Source organism: Anarrhichthys ocellatus, unplaced genomic scaffold, assembly GCF_004355925.1.
Source record: "Anarrhichthys ocellatus isolate YVR2014 unplaced genomic scaffold, GSC_Weel_1.0 scaffold24, whole genome shotgun sequence".
In the NCBI taxonomy this organism is placed as follows: domain Eukaryota; kingdom Metazoa; phylum Chordata; class Actinopteri; order Perciformes; family Anarhichadidae; genus Anarrhichthys; species Anarrhichthys ocellatus.
The window spans coordinates 11,564,436-11,592,397 of NW_022280054.1; the positions used below are offsets into that span (position 1 = coordinate 11,564,436).

Here is a 27,962-nt window from a genome sequence, read left to right on the forward strand (position 1 = left end):
CCCCCCCCCCCCCCCCCCCCCCCCCCCCCCCCCCCCCCCCTCCTCCTGCTCAGATGCCCTCCCTCTCCTCTGTCGATGTGTTTTTCCGTCTGGAGGTCCAGAGGTTAAGTTGTCCCCAGCATGTGTTAGTGCTCAGGTCAGCAGCAGCCAGGGACCTGTGATGACAGACTGTGTGAATGCCGGGGAGTGTCAGGGGTTAAGTGTGTGTACAGGGATTGCATGGCAGGCCGGGGGTATGCAGGAGACACCCCGAAAAAAAAAGAAATAACGCTTCCTTCCACCTGGTTACCTCCTGTGTGCAGAACAGTTGCGACTGTGAAAGAAGAAGATGGGATGTTTTGATGGGTGACACATATCAAAGTTATGCAGAAGTGTATGTTGATAATAAGGTAAAGTGCAAAAAATGAAATATATAAAAAACTAAACATGGGTTGGTGCATGAAAACATCTGTAGTGGAGGAAGTCTAAGGTCAATAATCATAAAGGTACCTCACTAAACGCCAAGAAATACTGGACTTATGGTTATTGGGTATTAACTGGGTTCTGTATGTTTTGACCATTTAACTATGATGGGTTGCGTATGTAAATTCACATTTTTTGCTTCAACAAATGCAATAAAAGATGTGTACTATATACATCATAGATAAGAAGTATTGTCAAAAGTGTATTCATCCATATTCTTTGTTTTTTTGACTGCTCATTGTGTTTAGGACCCACATGGAGACGGACACGTTCACAATCATCTAGCTTGTTTTTCCATTTTTCCTGTTTTTGGTCAGTAGAGGGAAACCTGAACATCTGGGTCAAACACACCGACACGGGTAGAACATGCAAACACCAGCCAGCTGGTCATCCGATTCAAACCAAAAACACGTTCTACGCCAAACACCGAGCCAACGGGTTTCTCTCCAAACTATTCTTTTTACGTTATCTACTGAGTGCACTCAAACAAATAGCCGCATGCACACATGGTAGAGACGTAGTTGATCGGAGAAAGGGTTCAAACACACATTCAACGTGGTGAGAATGACAGAAGCAGCTGCTGGCGTGATCTGGAGGTCATGTTAGACACCGAAGAAAAAAACAAATTCTTTAACCCAGGGGGCTGTCTAAAGGTACTGGATCACATGCTTATACAACGCTACACGTGTGTGTGTTATGGGGGGTTTTACGTTGGAAATGTTGGAAATGTTTTTACTTCCTCCACTTTACTACATTCATTTCACTCAGAAGTCTATACGAGCACAGCAGGAGCATATTTGTCTCAGCGGGAGAGTCTTTAAAACCATCACCTCACACTTTGCAGAACGTTTAGTGACTTAACGCCTTGATGAGTAACTGTATTGCAGCAAAGAGCCAAGGTGTGAACTTAAAGCCAAGAGACAAACAAGATGTTGCAATTTTTTTAATTTTCAAGATTTTAAGTGGAGGGGGGGGAGAGGAAGTGGTCTGACCTGCAACAAAGATCCCAAATCCAGAATCGTATTATTTGGCATGAGCTACTCGGTTATCAAGGAGCTCCGAGGGACGATACTATTTTGTGTACAAAAAAGTTAAAGAAAAAGTAAAACACATTTGTAAGACTAACACGCACACGTGGACTATGCCAGTGGCTTATGTTTTTTGTTTTTGGAACATATATGTTTTTTATTTCCATCTTTTGGGGTGAATCTTACATATCGTCTTAAGAAGAAAGGCTGCTTCTTTAATTTGGATTTATTTGAATACAGCCGTGTGTGTGGAGCTGCCAGACGAGGGTCCGACAATCCAAAAATCTGTCATTATCTGACAGTATGAAATGCCATTAAAATAGTTCCATTTAACTACACTCTGGGGCGTGTTAAAGAAATAATACTCTTTTCAGTGCCGGGGAGGGTTCATTAATAAAAGTAATGTCTGAGCTTTGGAATTTCACAGGTGTGATTTGTCTTCATCTTTAATGGTATGGACTGATTAAGAAAGCAAACAGTGTGTGTGTGTGTGTGTGTGTGTGTGTGTGTGTGTGTGTGTGTGTGTATGTGTGTGTTTGTCCAAATGTATATGCAGTGTGTTCACATCTGCACGCCTGTAAGTGTGTATCCGCAGGAGTGTTTGTGAGCGCCGCAGGTGATTACAGCACCACTCTGCTTGTACTTTTCCAGTGTGTGTGTGTGTGTGTTTGCTGGCGCGTGTGTCTCTGTGTCCTCTCATTGGCTGAATTATTGGGGCTTAGCAAACAGAGCTGACAAGACTATGAGTGATCCTTGACGTTGTTATTGACTTAGACTTTATTTATAGAGCGTGTGGCCCCGCCCCTCTCCGAGGCCTGTAAGCAGACACGATTAATCAGAAGAATGTTATAATTAGGCTCAATACCCTCAGGCTGCACAAACACACACACACACACACAGACAGAAACTATATGTGAACATGAACATAACGAATGCGTGTGGTGCACAAACACACACACAGAGTGGGCCCTGTGTATGCAAGCAGGCTAGATGGGTTGCAGAGGTTTATTTGGAGGGTTGCCGTTTGTCCAGAAACGCTTTAAGGCTTCTTCATTGCAGAGGTTGTTAAACAAAAGTCAGTTTGTTACAGTAGTGGGGGTGGGTGGGCTGGGGGTATTAATACACACCAATGCAGATGTTGGAGCATTTACAGCCGTCTGTGAGAAAAGCCTGTTGTGTTCAGTGTCAAAACGAACGTCTGGTGATCCCGATTCGTCCGGGCCTATTTTTGGTTGCAGGGATCATGAACGCATTCAGAAAGTACACATTTGTCTCCGAGTGCTCATGGTATTCTTCTAGAGTCAATCGCGTTCTTTTTTCTCGTATCGTGGCAAACAAAAAACACACAAAGACTCTATTTAGTAATTAACCACCAGATGAACAACAACAACAACAACAAAAAGAATGAGACAGCAGAGGCAGCTATTTTCAGAAGTTTTTTATTTTATTATAAATAGTAGTGATAATGCGCTTGTACACGTGACGTTATGTCATATCGCTTTGTCAAATAATACAAAAAAATATATCAAAGGAATGAAAGGACTGTTTCATTCTAACAGACAGACGGACGAACAAAACAAGAGCGCTGGTGAAGGCACTCGGAGTTTGACGGATAAAGTATTGCCACTCACTTGTACATTGTGGGGGATTTTTTTTTTGTTTTACGACACTGTCGAGATACAGAACATTTTGAGACAATAAATATGTCCGGAATGAAACCTAATTATTATTATTATTATTATTATATCATATGCAAAAAACAGAAAAAAGAAATAAAGAAATAAAAGATAAAGTACGGTTTTGGCTTTGTCGTTCCTGGTTATTTTCTGTTTACATTGGCATTTCCCTTGTTTCGCTCTTTTCCTCGTGACACCGCACTGACTTAAGTCCTTACAAATGTGGTCCGCGGTGTGCTATGACAGCAGGATTAGCAATGTTTCATATTTGTCTTGGACCCAAGAGCCTTCAAAGGCACATGTGTTGTTCCTTTTTGTCCCAAACTAGATCCAGAGAATGAATCCAAAGTGTTTTGTTGGACTTTTTTTATTGTTTTAATGGTGAGGTCGACTCTAAAGATACATGATATTGCACTTCTGGTCAGCTGGCAGAATGGCTGTCTTTAGTCTAAAACTCTCTCGGTCGTGACTTGTGACCTGGTGGCTTGGAGAGGATCTTTAAAGGGTTTTTAACCCCTGTGATCGATCCTGCCTATCACCCCCCTCCCCCCTCCCTCTAAAGCCACTTCTCTGCCGCCCTCCTCTACTGCTCTCTCATCTGTCACTTTCCCTGAAGTCACCCCCTGACCTCCACCGAGTCGCTCTCTAAAACTACAAAAGGGCCGAGATCCCTCCTGCCTCACCGTCCGAAACATCAATGAGACAGAGGGAGAAAGGCGAGAGGAGAGAGAGAGAGGGGTGGGGGGGGGGAGGAATGTTTGAATGAACTTTCGCTGCAGTACAGCTGTGGTGTACATTAAGAGTTTCTAATGCAATAAAACCGCACAGATTCTCTTGCTCACGTTTGTTTTCTCCGTCTCTGGAATATCTCTCCAATCGTGGGATGCGGAGATCTCAAATAAATGCAACAAAAAAAAATAAATCAACAAAGCCCTTTTCTTTTTCCCCTTTCAGCAGATACAACTTGGGGATACATGGGAATTTCATATGTACTCATGCGGCCCTCAGATATGTAAACATTTTCCAAGGCTGGCAGATTATGACGAAAGAGATTTGGGTTCGCTGTCCTCACAAAGACCCCCACAGGAGAGAGTCCACGGATGGTGTTTTGGTCACTGGAGAAGCCTGTAGACGGTCAGAGCTCCGCTGCTCCAACCTCAGTAAGCGCTGACGTCTCTGCCGTTCATCTACAAAACACCGACGCAACGTTCACAGTCCAACAACAGGTTTTTCTTCACAGTCAGTCGAAAGTTTTTTGGTCTGATATTCCTTCTTGTGGTCCCTTCTTTTTCTTTTTCTTTTTGTTTTTTTGTCCATTTCTCCAACAAGAATTAATAATAAAAATGTCCTGCAGAGGAGAGAGTGTGTCCCGGTAAATGGTAGCAAAATAAAATTTGGTCCAGATAGTAAAAGATTTCCTTCGCTGTACAAGCAAAATGTCCCTCTGCCAAGTCCGAAGCTCACGATCAGGAGATTTCAGGCCTCAGATAAGAAAGGGCATCTGTAAAACAAAAGAAGAAGAAGGGATGAAACAGTTGTTAAATTATTAGTGAAAAGGGATTTCCCAACAAAAAATAGAGAGAGATGATAAAAGAGATATATAGCCGCAATAAATTTTGGACACATGTTTTAGCATGACATTCCCCTCACATATGGCTATTGTTAGCATAGCATGTGCTAACAGTGGTTCGGGGTGTAAGGTCAAAGACAAGCTTTTTTTTCACACTCAGAAGCTCAGAATCATATAACCAGGGTATGATAAAGGACATATGCATCATCTAGTGTTGAGTGTTACATAATACTCAAGTCCCGCCCCCAAGAAATGTTTAACCTGACAACGAAAAAGTCTCTAAATGTTTTGTAAATGTGGACTTGTTATAGTTTATGTATTCAGTTAAGTGTTCACTTAAATGTTATTTCCTGACATGGCTAAAGGCTGATTTAAAGCTTCCTCTACGCTGCTAGCAATGGGTTTCTGAATAATGTCTATTCTGTGCATCTATGTAGTAAATAAGTACAATTTAAAAATACCGGAATCAGCGGATTAAATAGACATCATCTAATATTTCTATACATTTTAAATGCATTGATTAAAACTCAATATATAGAAAAGGTTTGAAGTGGTACAACATTATTTTGTCTCAAACTGTTCAAAAAATGTGCATTTTTGATGAAGGTGACAAAATATGGAAATTACCAAAAACTAAAATATGCTATGTTTTATGTTATATGCATGAACAAATATGCCTTTTGTTGTTTAGGTGACAATACATGAACGATAAGTTATCCTACATAGTGGTGTTAAATGGGATTAGGGAGAAGTCCAGTCAACACCGATCACAGACACAGAGGAGATGAAGATCTATTGTTTTGTATTGAACCATGTTTCACAGCCGGAGTCTGGAGACCCAAAAGAGAAGTTACGTGTAAACATGTCATCACTTCAAAAAGTCATGGCTATGAGCGAGTAGAAACCGTCTTTTGAGCTGATAAAGAAGGCCCCAAACAGATCAATACGCTATTTTTACGTCTCTAACGCGCATTGTGGTTGCAGATATTAGCTCCGACGCACAGGAAGTGACGTGTCTTATCGTCTCCGTTCCAGGAAGACGTGACCGAGCCGGAACAGGTAAAGAAACGCCAGAAAATCCAAACGGAAAGATTCAGGACTGACAGGTAACCGCTGCAAAACGTGCTGTGCAACAACAACAAACTAACAAAACACGGCCCGCTTAGCAACAGAGACGTTACCTAAATAAAAGCAAAACAAGTATTTCGTGGATTACCGCTGTAGTTTCCGAGAGGCGGTCCAGTGGAGAGCTACATGTCGTGCACGGGCCGCTTCCACTGGAACCCTGGAGCAGCGGTCTGCACCGCTGCTTCCCCAGCTGACCTCAGTCCTAGCACCTGTTTCCAATAGCCTGCCCTGCCAGAGGCTATTAGCATCCGTCCACCCCCAGAAAGGACCTTTCCTCTGCAGCTCCAAACCCAACCGCACACCGGCTATCCAGTCGCACTGATTAATCACATCAAGATGGACCGCTCGGCGCTTGTAACGCTGTGGAGGTGTACGTGTGTGCGCGTGCTGTCCTGGTGGCTGCCTTTGAGCTTGTGTGTGTGTGTGTGTGTGTGTGTGTGTGTGTGTGTGTGTGTGTGTGTGTGTGTACGCGCACGGTGCCACATGCCAGAGGCACGTGTGTCGCCCTAATTCTTTACTCTGTTCAGTTTGAGATATCCGACCGAGATATTTCATTAGACGTTTCGCCGCTCTCGGATATTAAGTCAGATATTCATTCGATACACGCGGAGCTACATGCAGTCAGACTCGCTGGGCCGCCGCCACGCTCTCTTTGAAGGGCCCCGGGTTTTCTCTCCAGGTCGCTGCAAGGTCAGTGGATGAACCTGATTGGTCAACCCCCCCCCCCCCTTGGACCAAAAATTGGAAACGGCGGCCGCTGTAATCACGCTGTGACGGAGAACGACATTGCCCTCCAAAGTTTGTTTGAAGTTGATTTTAACCCTTCACGTGACGGTAATGTGAAATGACTCTCGCTGCTGGACAGGTAGGTTTTCCTAACAGTCCGAGGAGGGCCAGCAGTCACCGCCGGAGCTACTCCTCACCCTGATGGGAGCCGACTCTGCGGCCTGCCTAACCGCAGATTTCGGTATCAGCGCCGGGCTGATCGCTTCATAGATGGAATCAGATCCGCACAATTAACCCCAACACTCGAGACTGCATGATTGGACCCCGCAAAGAAATGTCAACTGCCTTTAAGCAGAACCTGCAGCAACCTGTGTTGTGCTTCTTTTTCTTCCCCATCCCTGGAATCAAAGCCAGGAATTTTGCGGTTACAAGTTACGTGTCTGAATACCAGAACATACACCGTATTGGTGGACTTGGTTCAAATTTTCATCTGAAATTGGAAAACTCTTCCAATTGCTTACGGTCATATATTTAAAAAAAACAATCCTGTGGCTTTGTTGTTTGAAGCCCTGAAACAAGGATATCCAAAAATATGTAACACGAGTTACATCCAACATTTCAGCAACTGCGAGAGCCGCACAACCGCTTTGTAAAACTCATCACAAAAAAACGTGCTAATCATCACTGACTCCCAGTCATCTTTATACCGTCATGCTATGTCAGTGTTTCCACTGCTTTATTCCCATTTAGCTTGTTCAAACTACATTTAGCATGAAGAACTATGAAACTACAGACAAACCCAATGAGGGCAAAATAAAATGTAATTTATCCGATCTCAGACAGAAATACATGAAGCTCATCAGCCCTTCAATGTTCAATATGATTCAAGTTTTCATGTCAGGAAAATGTGTCGCATTCTTTGATGTCAAGCATCACCTGAAGATTATAAACGACGTGCAGCCAGTGAGAATCGGGTCAACTGACAGTGGTTTACTTGGTGAGTACAATTTACTTGGCTTGACCAGAGTATTTCTGTTTTATACTTCTACTCTGCTACATTTAGGAGGAAAATATTGTACTTTATAAATTTGTGCTGTATTTACTGACTATACTTTGACTTATTCGAGAGCTACAGTTACCATTTATTTGTAAATTAAGATTTGTACACGCAAAACATATGATGAGCTAATAAAATATGACACATTGTTTTAGATTAAACTACCCGAGAGTTTACACGGTGGTTAAAACAGCAGCCGATCGGTTAGGTTGCAAAATTATCTGAGCAGCAGCAAATGGTCGGGACGGAACCATTTGTTGCTTTCCCCACATTCTCTCTCTCTCTCTCTCTCTCTCTCTCTCTCTCTCTCTCTCTCTCTCCGCTCTCAATATCAAATAAAAGCTTGAAATGCCCACAAAAAATCTTTCAAAAATTGTAATTAAATTTGCTCCACCTTGACCAACCAGAACATGGTTTATTTATTTAATAGGGACAATGCACGATACATTTATTGCACCCAATATAGCTGAAGCTCATTTTCTTTCATTAACAGCTCTGTAAAGCTCTTGATTGTTTTTTTATTTTAGTAAATGAGTAAACGGTATTCATTTTAAATTGGTTCCTGCAGGTGTGGATGTGGAAGCAAAAGGTGAGAATAAAAAGGCGGAGTCTATTGACCTTACTTTGTCCGTACTGGCCGTACTGGTAGGACGCCACGTGGTCGACGGTGTAGGCCGGTGAGCTGTAGGAGGCGGGGCAGTAGGACTGGGAGCTGGGCAGGGAGGGCAGGGCCGACATGGAGGGAACGCTGGTGAGGCCCTCCAGGCCCTTGATGTGGTCCATGCGCTGGCTGCAGCTGGTGGCCATGCCGGCGGGGGGCTCCAGGCCGCCCGTCAGCGGGGAGATGGCGTAGTCGCTTTGGGGCTGGTGCGGCACGCCGCCCGGGTTCAGCAGACCCATCACCTGACGGGAGGGAGACAGAGAAAGAATGAAGGAGAGAGTTAAGCTGTGAGCGGCTCGAATGTTCGTCAGACTAATACGGTTAACTTGAGTTGAACATGAGCAGAACACAACGGATTTGTCCCCTTCTCTATGTTTGCTCATGTAGACTTTATCGATGGAATTATGTGGATTTCTTTTGTTTTTAATCAGTGATCGGCCCCGACCCAAAACCTAGCCGGCAAAGAAAAGGGGGATGTTCTCTGTTGTGTTTTTAGTTTCGGACAAGGCCTTACAACATATTAAATATCTCTCATTTTTCGTCTACAAGCACTGGGAGGGGGCAATATGTATCAACACAGACGTCGAGACAAGCACACATAGGAAATCCCCCCGTCGCGGACATCAAAAGAGCCCGTTTCCAGACAGAGATAGCACCAGAGAGGAAGAATTAAGCAATTTGTCTCAGATCCGCGGTTCCACTTACTCTAAAATTCCCTTTTGACACCGCTCCAAAAGAAAAACCCGTGGCACAAGATAACAACTTATCTCGGGGAGAGATATGCCGGCAAAGATAACACAAAGGAGAAAGGTCTGCGTGAGCTCGGGCTCCGTTCAACCTCCGAGTAGATTTTAGCAGTTCTAGAAATCCGTTAGCTCTTGACCTGGTCTTTATTAGCGACCAGATAATCAAATTTGGGGGAATATTCGTTGGCCAGCAAAGGACGGAAAAGAGCCCGGGGGGGAAGTGTTTCAACTGGTTTTCAAAAACAGACTTACCGCCGACCTCCGCCCCCCCCCTCTTCAATGCTCTCTGACTTTACCTGTCCACATTGAAAGTCCTCAGCAAACCGTTAATAAGAAATCAAGGCCGGCTTTATTACTTATGAAAGTAACTCTTAACTGAATCTGCTACCTCTAAATGCATCGTGTCCCGCCTCCTTTCTCAACAGAGCGAAGGCCTCAAGGCTCCTCCAGTTGTCCTAATAAGAAGCAGGTACGCTGCTCTTTGGGTCCTCTAAGTGACATATTATTCCACATCCACACGTACATATGGTCCTGCTTAAATCATTTCCCAAGTAGGGGAGGTGAATGGAGGAGTCCATGTTGATTTGGAGAGGGGAGTTTGTGTTTCCTCTCGGGCCGGGTAACGTTTTCCCAAAGAAATGAACCTGCGTTTGGAGGGTTTGGTTCAAACAGAGAGAGAGCGAGGACACGCTTTGGCTGAAATAAGCCACATGGAGAAGGGAGGCATGCTCTTTACCCGATACCCATCGTCCCTCTCTCTCCCGAGCCTCTCTCCCTGCCTCATGACATGCCTGCTGGCCGGCCCATCCAGAGTCTTTCATATTGGACCTCTTGCCGTCGCCAGCGGCCCTGAATCAGTGCGTCCAGGACTTAGCATGGGAAGAATGTCGGGACGGTTGGGGCAAAACATCTTGAGACAAGACATTCCTTCCCCCTCTGTACGAAATATATACAGATAAATTAGAACTTTAGAGCTTTCTGGTGGAGGAATGTCGAGGCAAACATTTTGAGAATGCAATCACGAGACGCTTCCCTCGGGGCTGCACGGCACGGCGTGGAGCCACGTTTATGCACGTATACGAGACGGCGAGGAGGCCGCGTCTAGCCGCCTACGTACACAACGTGGTTAGTTCCTGTTATGTGCATGCAGCAGAGTATCCCTGCATGTTTGAAAGCTTGTTCAGTGTGTAAACATGAGGACCAACTCTGCAAAAAGTATTGTTTAAGAGGAAGGACTTCCTGTCACGACACACTTATTGTCCCAAACACATACAAGAAAATGGCCAAAAATCTAAAAATAGTGTGAACTTATTTGTAAATAAAAAAGTGCTTGTTGCTTCTGTATTGGAAATAACAATTAAAAAAATACAGCAATCAATCTCTCAATCTAAAGAGAAGGTTGAGGAGCTGACTTAGCCGTGCTGCTCAACCATGTCGTGTACTATTTGAGTAAAAGATGTAGCAAAATCCTTAACTGATCCTCGAAACGTCACGGAGTTGATCGATTATCTACAGTGCGTACGTGTGTGTCCCTGAAATTATGAGGACCCGTGAGGGTGTTCGTGCGAGCTAGCTCGCCTCCGTCCTCACGCGGCGGCGGCGGCCCGTTCTCTTGAGGAGTCGGACCGAGCCGGGGCTGAAATCTCATTTTCTGCCTGTTAGGGTCTCTGACTCCTCCGTCTCCTCTGCTGTACCCTCTGTCTAGGTGCGGAGACCTTGGGACTTCATGCCTGGATAATTGGCTGTAATTGTCTTTTCACTTCTCATTTGTCACACACTCAATTGTCCTCTGTCCTTCTGGAGTCATCTTACCCCCCCCCCCTCCCCCTTCAGACGGTGATCCTCCAGTACAGCCGAGGGGCGATTGTAGAGCGTATAGTTCATAAGGCGAGGGGATGAATCAGTCAGCGTCTTTGACACGTGGGCGAAATATTACCTGAGAAGAGTGTTTAACTTTTTAAAGCTCTCGATGTTTAGTGTGTGGCTGTGTGTCTGAGGGGAGATCGTGCTCTTTGAAAATCATGTTCAAATCTAATTTGAAGCTCGGGTGTGATATCCGTGCAAGTAAAACTATCTCAGTCTCTAGAGGCATGAGTCAAACACACACGTCTTACTCCTGTCAAACTAATACACTGCACAAAAACACAAAGTTGTGCTTGTGTTAAAGATTATTAGTATTTATATGGAATCAAATCAATTTGTCTCAACAGATTTCCTTTACAAAGCTGAGTTTAATTATATTAATCTATTAAATACAAGACTCAATGCCGGACTTTAAGCAGCTCAAAACTGTGGTCTCACCTGTGGGGAGAGTCCGTTTCCTAGGGCGGGGTTCATGGGGTTGGCTGGTCCTCCGGCGCTCACAAAGCTGTCCGAGTAGCCTGAGAAGGAGTGGCGTCCGGAGGCGAGGCAGTAGGCAGAGCCTCCTTCCACCTGCCCTCCGCCACCGCCGGCCTGGTGGCCCGAGGAGGGAGGGAGGGGCTGGGGCCGATGCAACGTGCTGGGGGGCTCCGACACTACGGGAGGCATCGCGGAGAAAAGTTCAAACACTTGTGAGCACCGTCAGTTAAAAAGTTGCAAAACATAACTGCTAAGTTGTCCCACTTTAGCAGAGTTGTTGTTCCTGTGTTTAATTTTCACTTAAGTCGAAGCAAAACTGCTGGATTCTAAATAAACTTACATTTAAAAACATGTCTGTTCAAAATGTATGAAGAGTAAATGTCCAGAAGTGTTTTTGTTTTTTTTAATATATATAAAATTGATTTCTCATGTAGGTTATTTAAATTAAACAATTCAAAAATGAATTGTTTAAAAGAATAAAGAATAGTTAGCCAGTAAAGAGCAATAATTCTGTCAAAATATACTTTTTAAATATAAAATTATGGATTTCAAAAAAGCGCCTCAAAATAAAAGCCATCAGAAAAGTTTTGTATTTTGTAAATACAACTGATTTTTTTTTATCTTAAATAAATGATGACATGTCTCTCTAATAGATTTTGGAAAACTAGATGATTTCTCTCATTCCCCCTCCCCTCACATATAGTTTATTATTAGAATGAATAGTCTGAACCGCATCATTCCCGGAGCGAGTCCCGTCTCTTACCTTGTGCTATCGATGAGGGGGGGTAGGGGCTGTCAGAGAGCTGGTAGCCGATGCTGGACATGGCTGAAGGTGGGAACCCTCCTGGGATCAGGTGATTAAACGCCATCAGCTGACTGGCTCCCGCTTGCTTCCTCCACCTCGCCCGCCTGTTGCTGAACCAAACCTAGAGGGACGACGATGAAGACGTTCAATCAGACAGTGTGTGTGTGTGTGTGTGTGTGCGCGTGCGTGTGTGTGTGTGAGTGTGTTTCTATGCTGTTGTGTGGCACAAACAGATCAGCAGGTTGCCTTTAAACGGTCAGAGTGTGTATAAAACCACGAGGTGTGTGTGTGTGTGGGTGTGTGTGTGTGTGAGGGATGTTCGTGATGGGTCATTAAGTGCACGCTGGTGTGTCAGGTCAGCCAGAAGTGAGAGTGTTGCTGCCGTCTTGTAAACACGTTCATGTTTGAACTCCTGTTGAAGGATTTCATGGTTCCTCGTGAAGCTGAGGTCGAACTCACAACCCTCGAGCTTATAAAACCCTTTTTCACAAAACCATCGTAGGAATTCCTGTGTTTCACGAGCTAAAATCTGCTTTTAACTCTCTGCAGTTCTTAAATGTAAGTGCGCGTGGTATTGATGTGTCATCCACGTACCTGGACCCTGGCCTCGGTGAGTTTGGCCCTCTGGGCGAGCTCCTCCCTGGTGTAGATGTCGGGGTAGTGGGTCCTCTCGAAGGCCCTCTCCAGCTCCTCCAGCTGCTCCGCCGTGAAGGTGGTCCGACTGCGCCGCTGCTTCCTCTTAAGTGGCAGATCAGGCTCCGACTCCACGTCCGTACCCTCGTCGGAGTGACTCGCTGCCCAAAACAAAAGGAGAAGGAAAAATAAGAAAACAGGAGTTTCTTTCCTGATCAACACATACACACACACACAGATTTACAGCTTCACTCTTTAAATCCTGAAGTGAACTTTTAACGTTTGAAGAGCAAACATGCTGGTGTTATAAAGACGCCTCATGGTGCTGGAGGTGGATTATTGTGATAAGAAGGGCTGCAACATTCACAAAATGTCAACTAATTTGCTCTCTGCTTTGTTTACTTATAGTTTTCACTTGATGGGTTATTTCCTTTCTTTACACACACACACACACACACACAAACATGCACCATAAGGCATATCGGTCCTCCTCGTGGTCTTGTGGCCAAACAGACCTCCATTCAGAAGGAATATTCTGAGCCTGAGGAATAATCCCAGTGGACGAGATTCCCAGGGCACCACAGGGGGACTAAAAGCCACACAAAAGGCTAATTTGGATCCAGGGGCCATTCTTTGAGCGTGTGTGTGTGTGTGTGTGTGTGTGTGTGTGTGTGTGTGTGTGTGTGGACAGTAGCAGCGGCTGCCTGGATGAAGGACAAACTGTTCAGTCAGGTGAATGCTGGTCTGCTTTTCTAAAAACCGAGTAGATGGGAATCAGTTTTTCAAATCTCTTTCTTTTGCTCTGTCTCGTCACCAGTATTCAGTCTTCAGTACTTCTGTGGCAGCTATATTCTGGAAGTGATAATCAGACCTCATAGTGGGTCAGTCTCAAGTCTCAAGATAGAAGTCGTCAAGTCCAGAGTCTAAATGGGGCATAAACAGTTTGGTGAGAAAAAAGAGTTCTTTACCAATTTACAGTGATAAAGAAAGATATTTCATAATTCAAGTCTTAACTAGAACACGACTAATTATACTTATTATACAACTAGAGTCTAATGTCAAGCTAATAATATTTTTGACTCCCCTAATGTCACACACAAAATAAGTGTTTTCAACTAGTTTCATTCCCGATTCATTTTTGAAGAATTGTTTTTGTCGTCTAAATGTCAGGAAAAAAATGGAAAATGGCCCAAAAAGAATTGTCCAAACCAGAAGTTATTAGATTTCTAATCATATGAAACTAAGAAAAACGTCCTCACATCGAATATTTGGCTGTTTTGCTTGATAAAAAAACAAAACAAAGTATAACTAAAAATGTTGCCTAACCATTGCCTACAAATATACATAAGTTGTATTTTTGACTCGTGGTCGTGGGCCTGACTGAGCTGCAGTGATCTTATGTGACAGCTTTTGTGTTCCTCCTCTTAATCTCAGCCTCAGATCTGCATCAACACTGTAGTGAGCTGCGTTCCATCGGCTCGGTTCTCCGCTCACTACTTCAAACACTCCGCTGGCTCCCGTCTAAAGTCCACCAAGGCCAAAGCACCCACTTTGTTTTGTTTTTTTGTGTTACACTTAATTAATTCCCCCTCAGCGTAGGGGAAGTTTTGTGCACCAACACTGTATTAGTTCCCCCTCAGATGCAACAATAAAATACAAGAGAATCCAAATATCTCAGGGCCCCTCATGTGAAACTGATCCTCTCTCCCCCTTCGGCGGTTTTCTCCTTACAACACCAATAGCAGTGGGAGTCAACTTAACATGCATTAGGGCCAAATTGGTAAAGAAACATTCAAGCATGAGGGAGGCAATAAGTAAAATATTTTCAAAGGTGGGGGGGGTGGAGACATTGCCGTAAGCCTCTGCTGAGTATCTCACAGTTTTGCACTCGTCGATTTCTAGCTCTTTATCAACCGGTGTGTGTGAGTTTAACACTTTAAGATATTTCAAAATGGCCACCGTGGATTAAGACTCAGTTTCATCAGCTGTTTTGGAACTTCACAGCAGTGCAGCGAGAAAAAAGCTTTCTAGTTTCGCAGGCCCACGTTGCTCACAACCAAACTAAAAAAAATGCGAGGATTAATGTGACTGTGCCAGTACAGGACTCGTGTTTTCGATGGCGGGGGAAGGAATTCAGCTAGCTTCAGATAGCTTTGGAGTTCTTGGACGGCACGGCTGAAAAACAAGAGATGAGGCCTTTTTTTTTCTTTTTTTGCAGCCTCCCCCTCCAGTTCCTGCACGGAGGAGGGCGGCTAGGAATGCTTCCTCGCTCCCCTTCCCCTCCCCGAACTAGAGCAGCATGCAACGTTCCTCGGCATTTCACAGGGATTTGGGTCCTGGGAAAGCTGAGGCGGCCGGGGGAAAATCCTTAATCACTTTGGAATTACCTATCGGTTATGACTGCTACCGGGGTTTCCAGAGCTTTTCAAAAGAAGCGACAGAGTGGCACCTCTGGAGCCTCGGGAGTCTCGTCGTGATACGATCCCGAGTCAGATCATTGACGGAGGGCTAAGGCGGGCTCGTTGGTTTTACCCTGCTTTGTCAGATCGCTACATCGCTTGATGTTAAGATACAGACAATGGGGGCGAAATGATAAAGATGATTATGATAGCAAGAGGGGAAACGCACAGGCTGACGGGTAGAACACTGGCTGATAGAAATGTCTATCAGCATGTATGAACAAATAAAGCCACACTTCATTTTTCACTTCAAAACAACAGCAAACTCCTGATTCGCCAACACAAACTTTTTCCGCACGACACCCTCCTTAAACAAGCACCACCTTCTCCTCCCTCTCTCGTTCCTCCCTCCTTCTCACCCTCTCTCTCTCTCTCTCTCTTTGTCTCCCCATCTCTCTCTCTCTCCCCTTTTTTCACCCATATTTCTCTCTGTGACTCTCGGGGGCTCTTTGTTGCTCCACAGAGCCGAGGTCTTTGCCCGCGATTTCCACGCTCCATCTGTGGAATCCGTCATGGCTCCCTTCGGCCCTTCACAGTGGAGGGCTGTCACCTGCCCCACGGGGGAGCTGAAGGGTGGGGGTGGGGGGGGGCGTAAAGGAGCTCGGGAAAGGGGGGCGGGGGGGGGGGGGGTGGAGGGGTGCACAGCCGGGGGCATTTATAACCCCCCCCCGCCCCAAAAACCCACCCCCTTCCTCCAGAGGGAACCAGGAGCACCTGAGGGGGTGAGAAGGGCAGCGGAGAGGGCCAACAGGGGCCGTTGTTGCCGATGTAAATGTCCCCGTGGGGATAGTCCGTCTGGGCATCTGTGTTGGTTTTTGTTGTTGTTGATGTTGTTGGCGGAAGCGCAGCTCATCCACTTGTTTGTGGGCCTTTCTCAACGCTGCGAACACCAGCTGAGCTAAAAGGAAGACCGACCCTCACGATGATTCTCCTCCTTTGCTCACTCTGAGTGAATAACATCTCGTTCTTGGTTTTCTGTTTTTCTCTCATCGCCGCTGTTCTTAGTCAAAAGCAAGAAATCAACCATCAGCTGTGTTTGTGCCTTGTTCATGAAAACATACATTCATCGGTTTACTGTGAATGATTCAAAGGTCAAAATAAGATGTGAAAAAATGTGTATAATACAAATTAAAATACTTATTGTATGGTAATGTTTATTCATGGTTAAACCATTTATTGTCCACTTAAGTTATATCGGATATATGATGTTTTCTCACATCTTTTTTAAGAAGATACCTGCACTCATGACAGATAAGACACTTTTATAAGTGAACAGAAACTGTTTGGAGCAATCCTCATCACAAGAACACCATTCCCTGTTTCAATGGAAATAAACTTTTGGACGCATGTGGACATAAAGTTGGGTGAGAATCAATAAAAAACTAACTTGCTGCTTTTAAATCTATGGTTATTGGAAGGCAGAAATCACAAAAACCTTATATGCAAAAGATGGCCCCCACCACACATTTACATTTTACATAGAAGCGCCTTATAGAAGTAACTTTTACTGTGGCTTTTGGGTGAATGCAACTTATTCTGGCGATAGATTAGATTAGATTTTTCTGACACGCTTACATTTTGAAGTCACCAATTGGAGAATTATACAGTTTTAATATAACCATTTCTCACAATTCTTCTGCCGCACGAAGCACCCACATGCCTAACACTCTAAAATATAATGTAATGCAAATTGAAGAGGCAGGTGATGAAGGTCCACGGGGTGGACACGTGGGGTGAAGAGGGTGTTTAGGTGGCAAACTTGTGCCAAGACAGAGGGCAGCCACCCAGTCACCCTCGAAGCTCACAAACACACAAAGACTTGCAGTACTCCGAGCACATGACCCTGTCGGGGCTTCCCCTCCCCGATTCCACATGCACTTTTGAGGCTACGTTAATCGAGCTTGTCAACCCCGAGGCGTCTCCAATTCAGCGTCCATTAACAGTGATCCCTCTGCTCACAGGCCTTTCAGTGTGGTCAAGCAAACACACACACAATACTCTCCAACAGGATCTTAGTATTGATGAAACATAATGCCAAATCAGCATCAGGATGTATATTACCTCTCTTGCTTAAGAGAAAGAGGAGGAGAAGGACGAGTCGAGGAGGCTGAGACCTTTCCCCCCTCCCCTCCTCGCTCCCCGGATCTTATCCAACCTTGTAAACCTGTGGTTTCAGAGTGCCCCGTTTGCCGTCATCGCCTCGCTATCCCCAAGATCTGATCACATCGATTTGGCACCGTCAAATAGCCTTAGCCAATCAAATTATCCACTCTAACCTTCGTATCGCTGCCTGGTACACATATGCTATATCTTAAAATACTGTATTTATAGCCCCTGTAAACACTCAACTTCTCTGTATACTTTTTCTCCACCTCAGCTTAAAGGAGCAGGAAGGGAGGGGGGGGTTGCAGACATGGTGCTGGCTCTTGTGAGTTCATCGAAATATGAGAAAATATGAGCCTTAAAAGGGTCAAATTATCTGAGAAGGGGTATCGCCCGGGAGCCGTGGAGCATTAAGCCGCAAAATAAGAGAGGAGCAGTTGGGAAAGTGGAGGGTGGGGGGGGTAGGTAGCTGGGACTGGCGGAGAAAAGAAAACTGTTTAATTTAACCAAACTGAAGCCCTCAGAGGCACACAGGGCACGGGACTCCGAGCCAAAACAATCTCTCCGAGGGCCAAGAAAGCCCCAAAATGGATCCCACCGAGCAGCGCCATCCCAGGGAGGAGGGAAAACAAGGAAGGAGAGGGAGGAAAGGGAGGGAGGAAGGAGGAGAATGGAGGGCTTAGCTGAAACAGACTGTTGGAAAGACTTTCAGCATTGCTGTTGTTGTTTTGAGACAGTACCGCGTTGAGCATTTTATACAAGACAGATAGAGAGGGAGTGAAAGTGGGACGTGGATTCTGGGGGCTTGGGGGAATTGATAGGCCATATGCGAACTGTTTACACCCCTCTTCGGACATCCCAGTAACTCTTCTGGGGCTCTGGTTAATAGTGATTGCCCCCCCCCCCTCTCTATCCTCTCCACCTACCCCTCTCTCAAAAAAACAAAACAAAAGGCAGAGGAGACAAACGCAGCGTTTATTTTGGGCGGGCCGACCGTGCTGCTCCCATTCAGGAGCCGGGGGACTAAGTGACTGGCCGACTGCATTAAACAGTATATAGAAGTCAAGACAGGCAGATGCTGGGCCGGATAATGGCTTTACTGACAGCTTATGGACCCATCTGTGACTCTTTCTGGTGGGTTGGGGAAAAAAAAGATGCTGTGTGTGGGAGGAGGGGAAGGGGGGGGGAGGTGGAGGGCGAACTCACTTGACTTGCTAAGGAGGAGTTTCAACCTTCACAGCTGCCGTGTAAGCGAGAGTGTGCCATAGCTGTGTGTGTGTGTGTGTGTGTGTGTGTGTGTGTGTGTGTGTGTGTGTTTAAAGCATGGGGTTGTGATTACACACACAAAAAAAATGATGTGAGTAGACTATCAATAAAAATGACACGACAAAGTGTGCGAGGCTGTCATCAAAAGGAATTATGGGAGTTGTGGAGGATGTCGGGGGTTATCAGGAAGTGGTTACCTGTCGTTTGGAGCTAAATGTGTTGCTAACCCCGTTTCCTGTGCAGCGCTGGGGGAGAGTGACCCCCTGCGACCCCTGCGGTTCTTCTCCGTCTTTTAACTCACAGCTCCAGTCGGCGGTGCAATCCAACAAGGTGAGCTGTCACTCTCACGTTTTATTTCTGTTTTTTTACACTAACAAGGAGGATGTTAGACAGATTCATCTCTCTGTCAGGCGCCCCCCACTGACTACAGCAGCTATTCATCTTTTCAAGAAAATGTAGGGTCATCATCAACAACACAACTGTAGTAGTAGTCAAGTATTTCCTCCTTAAAGGGACAGTTCATCCCATTGTTCATTATTTTTCCTTTTACCCTTTTTGTGCTGTTTATCAATCTGGGTTGTTTTGGTGTTAGTTGCCTAGTTTTGGAGATACTGGCCGTAGAGCTAAATAAATAAAAAATAAAAAACGCAGCAGCAACGTCTCTTTCCAAAACAACAAGAGCGAAATCATGTGGGAACTATTTTCTTTAAAACACATTTCCAACATGAAACTGGTCACAACAAAGTCTCTGGACTATCTTGAGTAACCGGGTCGGGATTTCTGGAAAAAGACATCACTGTTGAGTTTTTCAGGTGTATTTTTACATATATATATATATATATATATATATGTATATAGTTATATCATATTGGTAAGAAGGCAAACAAAACTTGAACACTTAAAACAATCTAGATTGATAAATAGCACTGCAGGTAAGAGGAGAAATAGGTATTTTTTGATTTGGGCCTGAACTGTCCCTTTAATATCGCGGCCATGCTTAAAAAAGATTATAGAAATTTGGAAAGTAAGGAATCTGATCCGGTGCAACTCCTTTTTTTTTTTTTATTGTAATGCAAAAACTCAAGTAAAAAAAGATCCAGTGAGACATGTAGAATAGCGGTAATGTACTGTATAATGCTGCATTCATGTGACCAAGTGAGAGCAGATCTGAGTTTCCTAGTTCTTTCCCTCAACTTTCAGATGGCAAATATTAAGGAACTCCTGGTTTTGGCAGAGAATCCCTATTTAAACAGGGAAATACCTGTAATCAGGCTCTACAGAGCCGTACATTCATTGGAAAAGCCCGAAACCAAATTGATTAGTTTCATCCCAGCGCTGCGCTGTCGAACACCATGTAACGACTAAGTGTGACACACAAATCTATCACAAAGTTTGAGAGGGATATTCCCCACATGGCACTGAACTACAGCGTTAAACACACATTTCCGAGCCTCTTCGTCGACGCGACACAAAAGCTTCGGGGCTAATTAGTCAACAGAGCTCTGAATGGTCAGGCTTCATTGGCCGGGTGATTGACAGCTGCCTGTCCCCCCGTCAGCAGCATAGATGGTGCGTTTACTGGCCTCCGGCTGGCCTCCGCAAACTTTGACACTCAACCCTAACCTTCTGATACACACTCACACACACACACACATACATACACACACACACACACACACAGACACAACATACACATATGCAAACACATTTTTTTTAAACGACAGTATACTCGCACACCGACAACAAGGCGACGCACTCACATTCTTCCTTATACTTTCTCAGAAACACACAAACACACTCATTGCACATTAAAAAGCAACCTCTCTCTCCCCCTCCCTCTCTCTCTCTCTCTCTCTCTCTCCCCCCAGCTGTTGTGCCTATAGTGCATACTTGCAGCAGATAAAGAGGGGCCTTATTCTAAGGCGAGCCATTCTACTTGACCTTCGCTGGGCCCTTTTCACTCTTTCACTCCCTTCAAACCGTCTTTAGGGCTCAATGTGGCTAGTCCATCACGGGTGAAGGCTGGGGCCAGCCTTGAAGGGGGGGAATACCCCAAATACCCCCTTCCCCCCCACCTACACACACACATACACACACACATGCACGCACAAGCCTCCCTCCCTCCCTCCTCAGAAATCACCCTGACTTCAAAGTTGGTGTGCATTCATTAATTGCCCTTTGAATTGATATCAGAGGGTCACAATAAGAGTGTGAAAGGAAAAAGAGGCTTTAATGAAGCATAGAGCGGCCATTCATTTGCAGATAACTATGTTTTCACGCTGGAATAGTCATCGTGCATGGGCTTATTAGAAAAAGCTCACGAGAGAGGGAGGAGTGCGGGATGGGGAGACGGAGAGAGAGACGGAGAGAGAGACGGAGAGAGAGACGGAGACAGCCCCGGGGGGGAAGAGGAGAGTGATTTGGCCACTTGGCCCTCGTGCCCCTCTTTGCCCTCGTGCCCAGGGACTCGCTGAGTGACGCATTCATTCTTTCAACGGACAGACAGAGAGCCCTCTTCACCAGACACTTGGCTCCGGCCAGTAATAGCCAATAGCTATTCTAAGACCCAATCCAGAGCTCATTGGTTCTGTCTTTGTCAGGTTTGACGAGACGGGAAGCAGCAACGGGCGATTTATAGTCCTGCTGGGGGTTTTTGCAGATTATTCGATCAATCGTTTGGTCTATGAAACGGTTGGAATTGAAGTCCAAAGTGTTGTCATCCATCTTGTTTGTCCGACAAATAGTCCAAAACATTACAGATAAAAGCACCAAATCCTCACATTGGAGAAGCTGAAGCCTCAGAATTTGGGAAATATTTGCAAAAAAAATTTAAAAAAGGTTGTTTGTATTCACTGACTCATCGTTTTAGCTTTATCGCTTACTCATCATTAAACTGAAATATCATGTAGATAATATTCCAAATAGTTCTGTGTGTTTAAAGAACATCTTTTAAGTAACTTTGCTGACTACAGTTGTGAATATCAGAGCACAGGCTGCTTTTAAAAGACACAATTGAGCTCATTGATCAAAACAAAAACATATGCAGCTGCAAAAACATGAAATACTGTCATTGTGGAAAAGTTGTATCGGTGAACACTTGACAGTCTGAGTACTTGTTCTTCAGATAACAACTGTAAACTGCTGATTCAACGGTTAACGTGAAAACTCTGCAAAACACCGTGGCCACTAAACACACTGCTCCGCCTGTGCTGTCCACCCATTCTCTGCTCTCTGGCTCCTCTCCTTCATCACTCCTCTCCTTCCTCTCTGGGCCCTGGCGCTGATCCAGTGTGTGCCCACATGTTACTTTTGCAGCACGCCATCCTTTGCCACCTCCACCCCGAGTGGCAGAGAAAAAAAAATAACCCAGGTTCTTCATTCACTGGCGTTATTTACACAAACAGAGTCCCAACTCCGTTTCTGTGACAAAGCCAGCTAAATCTTTACGGCTCTTTCATGTATTGTCTGCCCGCGGTTCCCTTTTGTCCCCCAGGCCATTGGCCCGGGCCCTGGATACAATGAGCCCGGGGGAATGGAGGCAGATTGAAGGAATGCGCCTCAATAAACCTAATTATGACATGATGACTGCGCTCACCATGGTAGGGGTTTTTCAAAGATCCTGGGCTTATTCAATTAGCCCTTTCCAGGATCCCCTTTCACCAAATAAAGTTATCCCTTTGACTGTTTGCATTGCAGAGTGGAATGTGCACGTAGGTGTGTGTGTGTGTGTGTGTGTGTGTGTGCATGCGGTTGTCTGTATGTGTGCGCACACACACGTCTCGGGCCTAAATGGAAATGTATCGGCCCTCAACAAGGCTCCTCTGTATTATCTGGCTAATTTCACCTAAGTATGGACTCTAAACTATACACTGTGAAAATGTGCAGCAGGAGGAGGGAGGAGGCGGGGTCACCGTGACTGTTTTAATCATTAACTTTGTCTGCAGGGTTAATTACTATGAAGCTGGGAGTTTGGTGTGAGCCCAGCAACAGGCCTGGAGGGCCAATGTTGCTGCCAGATACATAAATATTTGATGGAACGTGGAGGGGGTTGTTTTTTAAAACACGACTTATCATACGGGAATTTTGGAAGAAAATGTAGCTATATATTAGCTATCAAAGACAGGCTGTGTGCACACAGTGATGGTAATAACTCAGCTTTGGCCATATAACTGTGAATATTAATGCCACCATTCAAGACAAAAGTTTAGCCAACAATTTGTAAAACTGGGCTAAATGTTTCGGTTTGTGTGTCATATTATTCATCTCAAAAAGGTATAAAATGCACTGGTGTTATGTATTTTAAAGGTTTGGTATTATTTATGTTTTTTGTTCACGAAATATATTAAAGATATTTTGTATTGAAAAGTCACAACAAATATGTCTTGTTCCAAAGCAGACAGCTACACCAACATAAAGATAAAGGTGGTGGCCAAAATATAAAATTAAAACATATTTCATTTATAAATATTACTAATCAGATGCAGATACTGCAGTCATTTTAAAGCATTTTTAATTGCAACTAAATATATTTAGAATCAAATCGCAAAATGTTACAATAAAGAACTTATTGAGACACTTTATGGAGTGATTTGACTTCGTGCGCTCCGCAGGATGGAGCCCAGATACCAGACGAGCTGTGCGCCGCAGGCTGAGAGAAACAGAGAGGGGGAGAGAAAGGGAAGGAAACAAGAGGGAGAGGGGCGGTGTGGCTCTCCAGATGAAAGTGGGATGAAATAAAAGAGTCGATTTAATCTGCTTGAAGAGATTTGGTGAGCAAGTGGTGGAGAAGGAGGGGGAGGAGGGCGAGTTTTTTCGAGAGTTGCGCGCATCAGCGCAGGACGGGTGGCTGGAGGGGGGGGGGAGCATTGTGAAGCTGCGCTCCGGGCCAGACCCGGGCTCTCCGGGGAGAACATTGGTCCCCATTCACCGAAACCACTCTTTAATACACTCCCTCCGTCATTTAATGTGACATAGCACAATATCGAGATCATTTAGAGGACATTATTAATGTTCCGAGGGGGGCAGCGAGGCCGGGATTCATCAGAGAATCAATAATAGATCATGAGCTGCAGGCCGGAGACGGCTCCGTGTCATTGGCACCAAGGCGGAGAAGCTGCTCGTCTTTTTCTGTTAAAGCTCTGACGTAACAAATGCAAACCGGAAGTAAACAAAACAACATTTATAACTTTTTTATATGAATCTAAAATATTTGTGTTTGCGACCAAAAATATGTCTTACTGGCTTGTCAGCTTTGTTCCTCCTCTTCCTGTTGCGCATTTATCAAAACATTTTTTCTGCATTTTGTCACTTTAAAATTGGCACATCTTAGCTGCATTTGTGCGCGCACACGTGTGCACCAGCCAGGTTTTTAGGGGGCGAGCACGCATCCTTGGGGCAATACGTGAGTGGGTTTCAGAGGCCTCAATTGTCCCTTTGAATGGCAGCCGGACCCCCAAAAAAGGAAACATTTTGTAGGTGAAAACGGCCATTTTCCCTCGCTGAACGGGGCCCTCTAAACCGAGCCGGAGCTCCCTGAATAATTCATCCTTCATTGCGGCCTCATAGTGTGTTTTGTCGGGCTTTTTTCTCTGACTGAATTATAAACAGGTTGCCTTCTTCTTTTAGCGCGGCGGCCAAAGCTGTTTCCAAGCTGGCCTTTTGTCCATGCGCAGGCAGCCCAAGCGTGAGCCCCAAATGGACTCTCGCGCCTTTGTCTCCCAAGTTCATCCTTGAGCGTCCCGTTGTGCGCGCGAGGCGCGTCTTTGTGGGGAGTTGGAAACCGTTGAACAAATGTTTGATCAACTCATCTGGGGGACATTTTGTCTCCTCCGACTAGAGTCCCTTATCTGTCCTCCCCTGTTGTTGACATTTCGCTGCTTAAACTGTTTCCAAAAGTGAAAAGAGAAGAGATGGAAACTGTTTGAACGCCTCATGTTAGGGCCTTAAGTCTCTGGTGATAGATTATGAACGTTGAACGTTAAATGTTAAAATGTGAAATATATTAAGATTGTTTTTCCCCGGAATGAACCCACCCCGTTCAATTTAGCTGTCACGCAGCGTGCCCACCTATAATTAACTTTCTCAAAGTACAAAAAGAGAAAAATATTTAAATGGTTTCATCCTCACCGCGAGACGACTGTTACTCCCATGAGAGGAGAAGATGGAGTCATTATGGAGGTCAGTAATAATTTGGAAAGTACCAAATTAAAGTGTGACGAATTCACACACTAATGACGTAGGCAAAAAGTACTGACATTCAACATATAGGTTAGATGGGCTCCAAACCGCTCTCACATACCGTCTAATGAGGGAAATGAAGAACATAGGTTTTATTCCTTGGCTTGCAACACATCCTATCCCACAATATAGTTTCCACTGAAACACCTGGGCTGAGGCCAACAACACTGGAAAATATTTAAACAATTTAAAAAACGTTTTTTAGCAAAAAACACTTTTAAAAACTTAATTTAGATCAGTCTATTCCGCCTGCTTCAAATCTACTACACGGTCATTACAATTGCATTGCAAACATTTATTTTTGTTTAATAAATAAAAAGTAATTATTTATTTGCTGGTGCACGTTTTACAGTGAACGATGTAGTTTCAAACATTAGTTAAAAAATTGTTGTTTTGTTTCACGAAACTATAAAACACAACCTGCAAAGCAACGGGCCAAGACAAATGCGACGTGTTTATAATTCATTAAAGCATTGCAGTTAAATATATTGATTAATAACGTCTCTCTTTGTAATCCTGCAGTCCACAAGAAATAGATAACAAATAGATAATCTATCTTTAAATATGTGCGTCCATACAGACTTACTGTGGCTGTTCATCCACTCCAAACACTGCACGCTCTCCCTTACGCACAGAGAACGTCACCTGCTGTTTGATTTACGCTACACGGCCTCATGGGGGGGGGGAGATATGGTCGATAAAGAATTCCTAACAAAGGCTCTCCACCCCCATCCAACAACTTTACAGCATGCTAAAACTCCGCAGAGAGGCTCGTTACGCGGCTAAATAAAAAGCTTTCTCTCCTTTACGCTCTGCTCATGAGCAATCAACAGGTTGGAGGTGCTGAACACCAGACGTTCACGTTTGTTGAGGAGGTTAAGCTGCGAAATGGGAATGTATTCCTCTATAATTCAATACTGGTGGATAAATAGACTGTTACGCTTTCACTTTCATACTAATATTCCCCAAAGCACGTCATAAATAGGCAATTTAGCGAATATATAAATAAAAAGGGTGATTAAATTCCTCCCACGTGGCCTCACTGTATCTGATCAAACTTTGCGCTCTAATGTGCGCGTGAGGTCACTGATGTGACCCCCAGCTTCAGCGAACAGCCAACTATTGTCCTCCACATCACCGGCCATAGAACTTGGAGAGGTTCACTCACATCTGTCTCCCAGGATGCCTTCAATGCTGTGTTTGGCCCTCCGGTCGTTCTCCTCCAACTCCTTCCTCTCGATCTCCTCTTCGTCCTCCTCTTCATCGCCTCTCCCCCCAAACTTACTCCGCATGGTGCGACTGATGGAGCTCACTGCGAACGGTCGTTCAAAAAGTGGAAATAATTACGAAAATAGAAACACAAAATAAATCATACTTTAGACAAACATACAAAGTATTTAATATAAAATAATTGGTACATCAAAAGATGACAAACATACACTTTACATAATAATAACATAACATATTATATATCTTAATAAGGCTTATTTATTATATATATCATAAATAATTAATTTATGATATATAAATACATATATATATACATACATAATAAATAAGCGTTATAAAGTTGTCGAAGGTTTCTAAAAACTAAATTACAGAAAGAAACGGGGCTTTTTTTAACTTTACTTATAGTTTTTATTATTATTATTTAAAAAGTAGGCTACATGACAACCTGTTGTAGTCGCAGTTTAACTTGATACATAAAGAAATAAGAAAAGATAAAAGAAATAATAATATTAATAATAATAATGTGTAAATGCATCCATGTCTGCCCTTTTTACCTGAAGGGACGTTGTTGCGGTCACATATCCCATCCTTCAGTAATTTATCCCGAATCTCCCAGCTAAACATACCCGGGTTTTCCCGCTTGTAATCTTCTATTCTCTTGTCTACGTCCGGCGTTGTTCCCTGCTTTGAAAAGGTCAGAAGAGTCGCAGTGTTTATTCACTTTGTTGTGGCCCTTGGGGCACAATGCATACATCGCCTTTATAGGCAATGAAATCAACAAGTTAATGTCCAAGTTAAGCATTCAATATGAATGTGCATCAGTATTATTCATAAGAATATATTCTGCATATCTGCAAATACAACCTCATGATCTGAGGGTACCTTGGGTTTGCTGCCACCGATGGCACCGGGTCTGATGGAGCCCGTCTCCTGGTACCGGCACAGGATTTTGGACACGCAGCCGTGGGAGACCCGCAGCTGTCGGGAGATGACACACGGCCTGACGCCGTGGTGCGCCATTTCCACGATTTTATGTCGGATGTGGTTGGGCAGAGGTCTGCCATTTATGAAAACTCCCCCGAGCTGGTTCACGCGGCCTTGACCCAACGGGGTAGACACTACATTGAATCCCAAAAAGAAAAACATATGAGAGGATCACCAAAGTTGATCCAGTGCATGTTATATAAAAGTTGCGTTTAACAGACCCAAACATGTACCTGAACACACCAATAACAAGATAACAATGCATCTGTTTTCTTTGTATAACTGCTCCAAAAAAACAACCGACAATAAATAATTTACGCAATAATTTAAAGCAAAAGTATCCCCTTAAAACATCTACACTATTTATGAAAATATAGCATCATGTTAATAGACTAGTCTGCAAAAAAAGTTGCTTAAATTAAATTAAATGTGAGGAACAAAACAGAAAAGCTGTAAAAGTAGATGAAACTAATGAATTGTCAGGTCAGCTATAGTGAAGTAAGATGTCGCTTTACTGCTATAACACTTTAACTGTAGGCTACTAAGTTTTGCTGGAGAAACGTCCAGAAAACAAACACATATCTTCCGTCAACATCCTTTTGGTGCAGTGTGATGCTTTCACGTTACCTTCCAGAGGGAAGCCACTGCGGGGGTAGTTCTGAGCCAGCGTGGGTCGCATCATCCTGGTATCGACCCCGCCACACCCCGCGGTGACTCCGGATACCTCCTTTAACGGGGAGGTCGGCTGCTGCTCCAACACAGAGTTTGTTCCGCAGTAAAACAAAAGTCTGAAATCGCCTGAAGAAGCTTCCTGGAGGAAAAGGTTAGCCTCAGTTAGCCGCTGTCGGGCT

The 27,962-nt window shown here is 44.4% G+C and overlaps 1 protein-coding gene across 2 annotated transcripts; it reads right to left on the bottom strand.

Annotated features, from left to right (window-relative positions):
* Positions 1-2,815: 2,815 nt before the first annotated feature.
* Positions 2,816-27,888, bottom strand: pax3b (paired box 3b). Of its 2 annotated transcripts, XM_031860911.1 has the most exons (9): positions 27,739-27,888; positions 27,010-27,245; positions 26,754-26,811; positions 26,066-26,209; positions 12,794-12,993; positions 12,158-12,320; positions 11,356-11,570; positions 8,271-8,550; positions 2,816-4,667 (listed from the first exon to the last, which is right to left on the bottom strand). In XM_031860911.1, exons 1-9 carry the CDS (start codon positions 27,791-27,793, stop codon positions 4,633-4,635), a joined length of 1,386 nt encoding a protein of 461 aa, XP_031716771.1. In that variant the 5' UTR covers positions 27,794-27,888; the 3' UTR covers positions 2,816-4,632. The 2 variants fall into 2 exon arrangements, with proteins under 2 accessions (XP_031716771.1, XP_031716770.1); XM_031860910.1 differs by lacking the exon at positions 27,739-27,888 and having other exon boundaries at positions 26,682-26,811; positions 27,010-27,723.
* Positions 27,889-27,962: the final 74 nt, after the last annotated feature.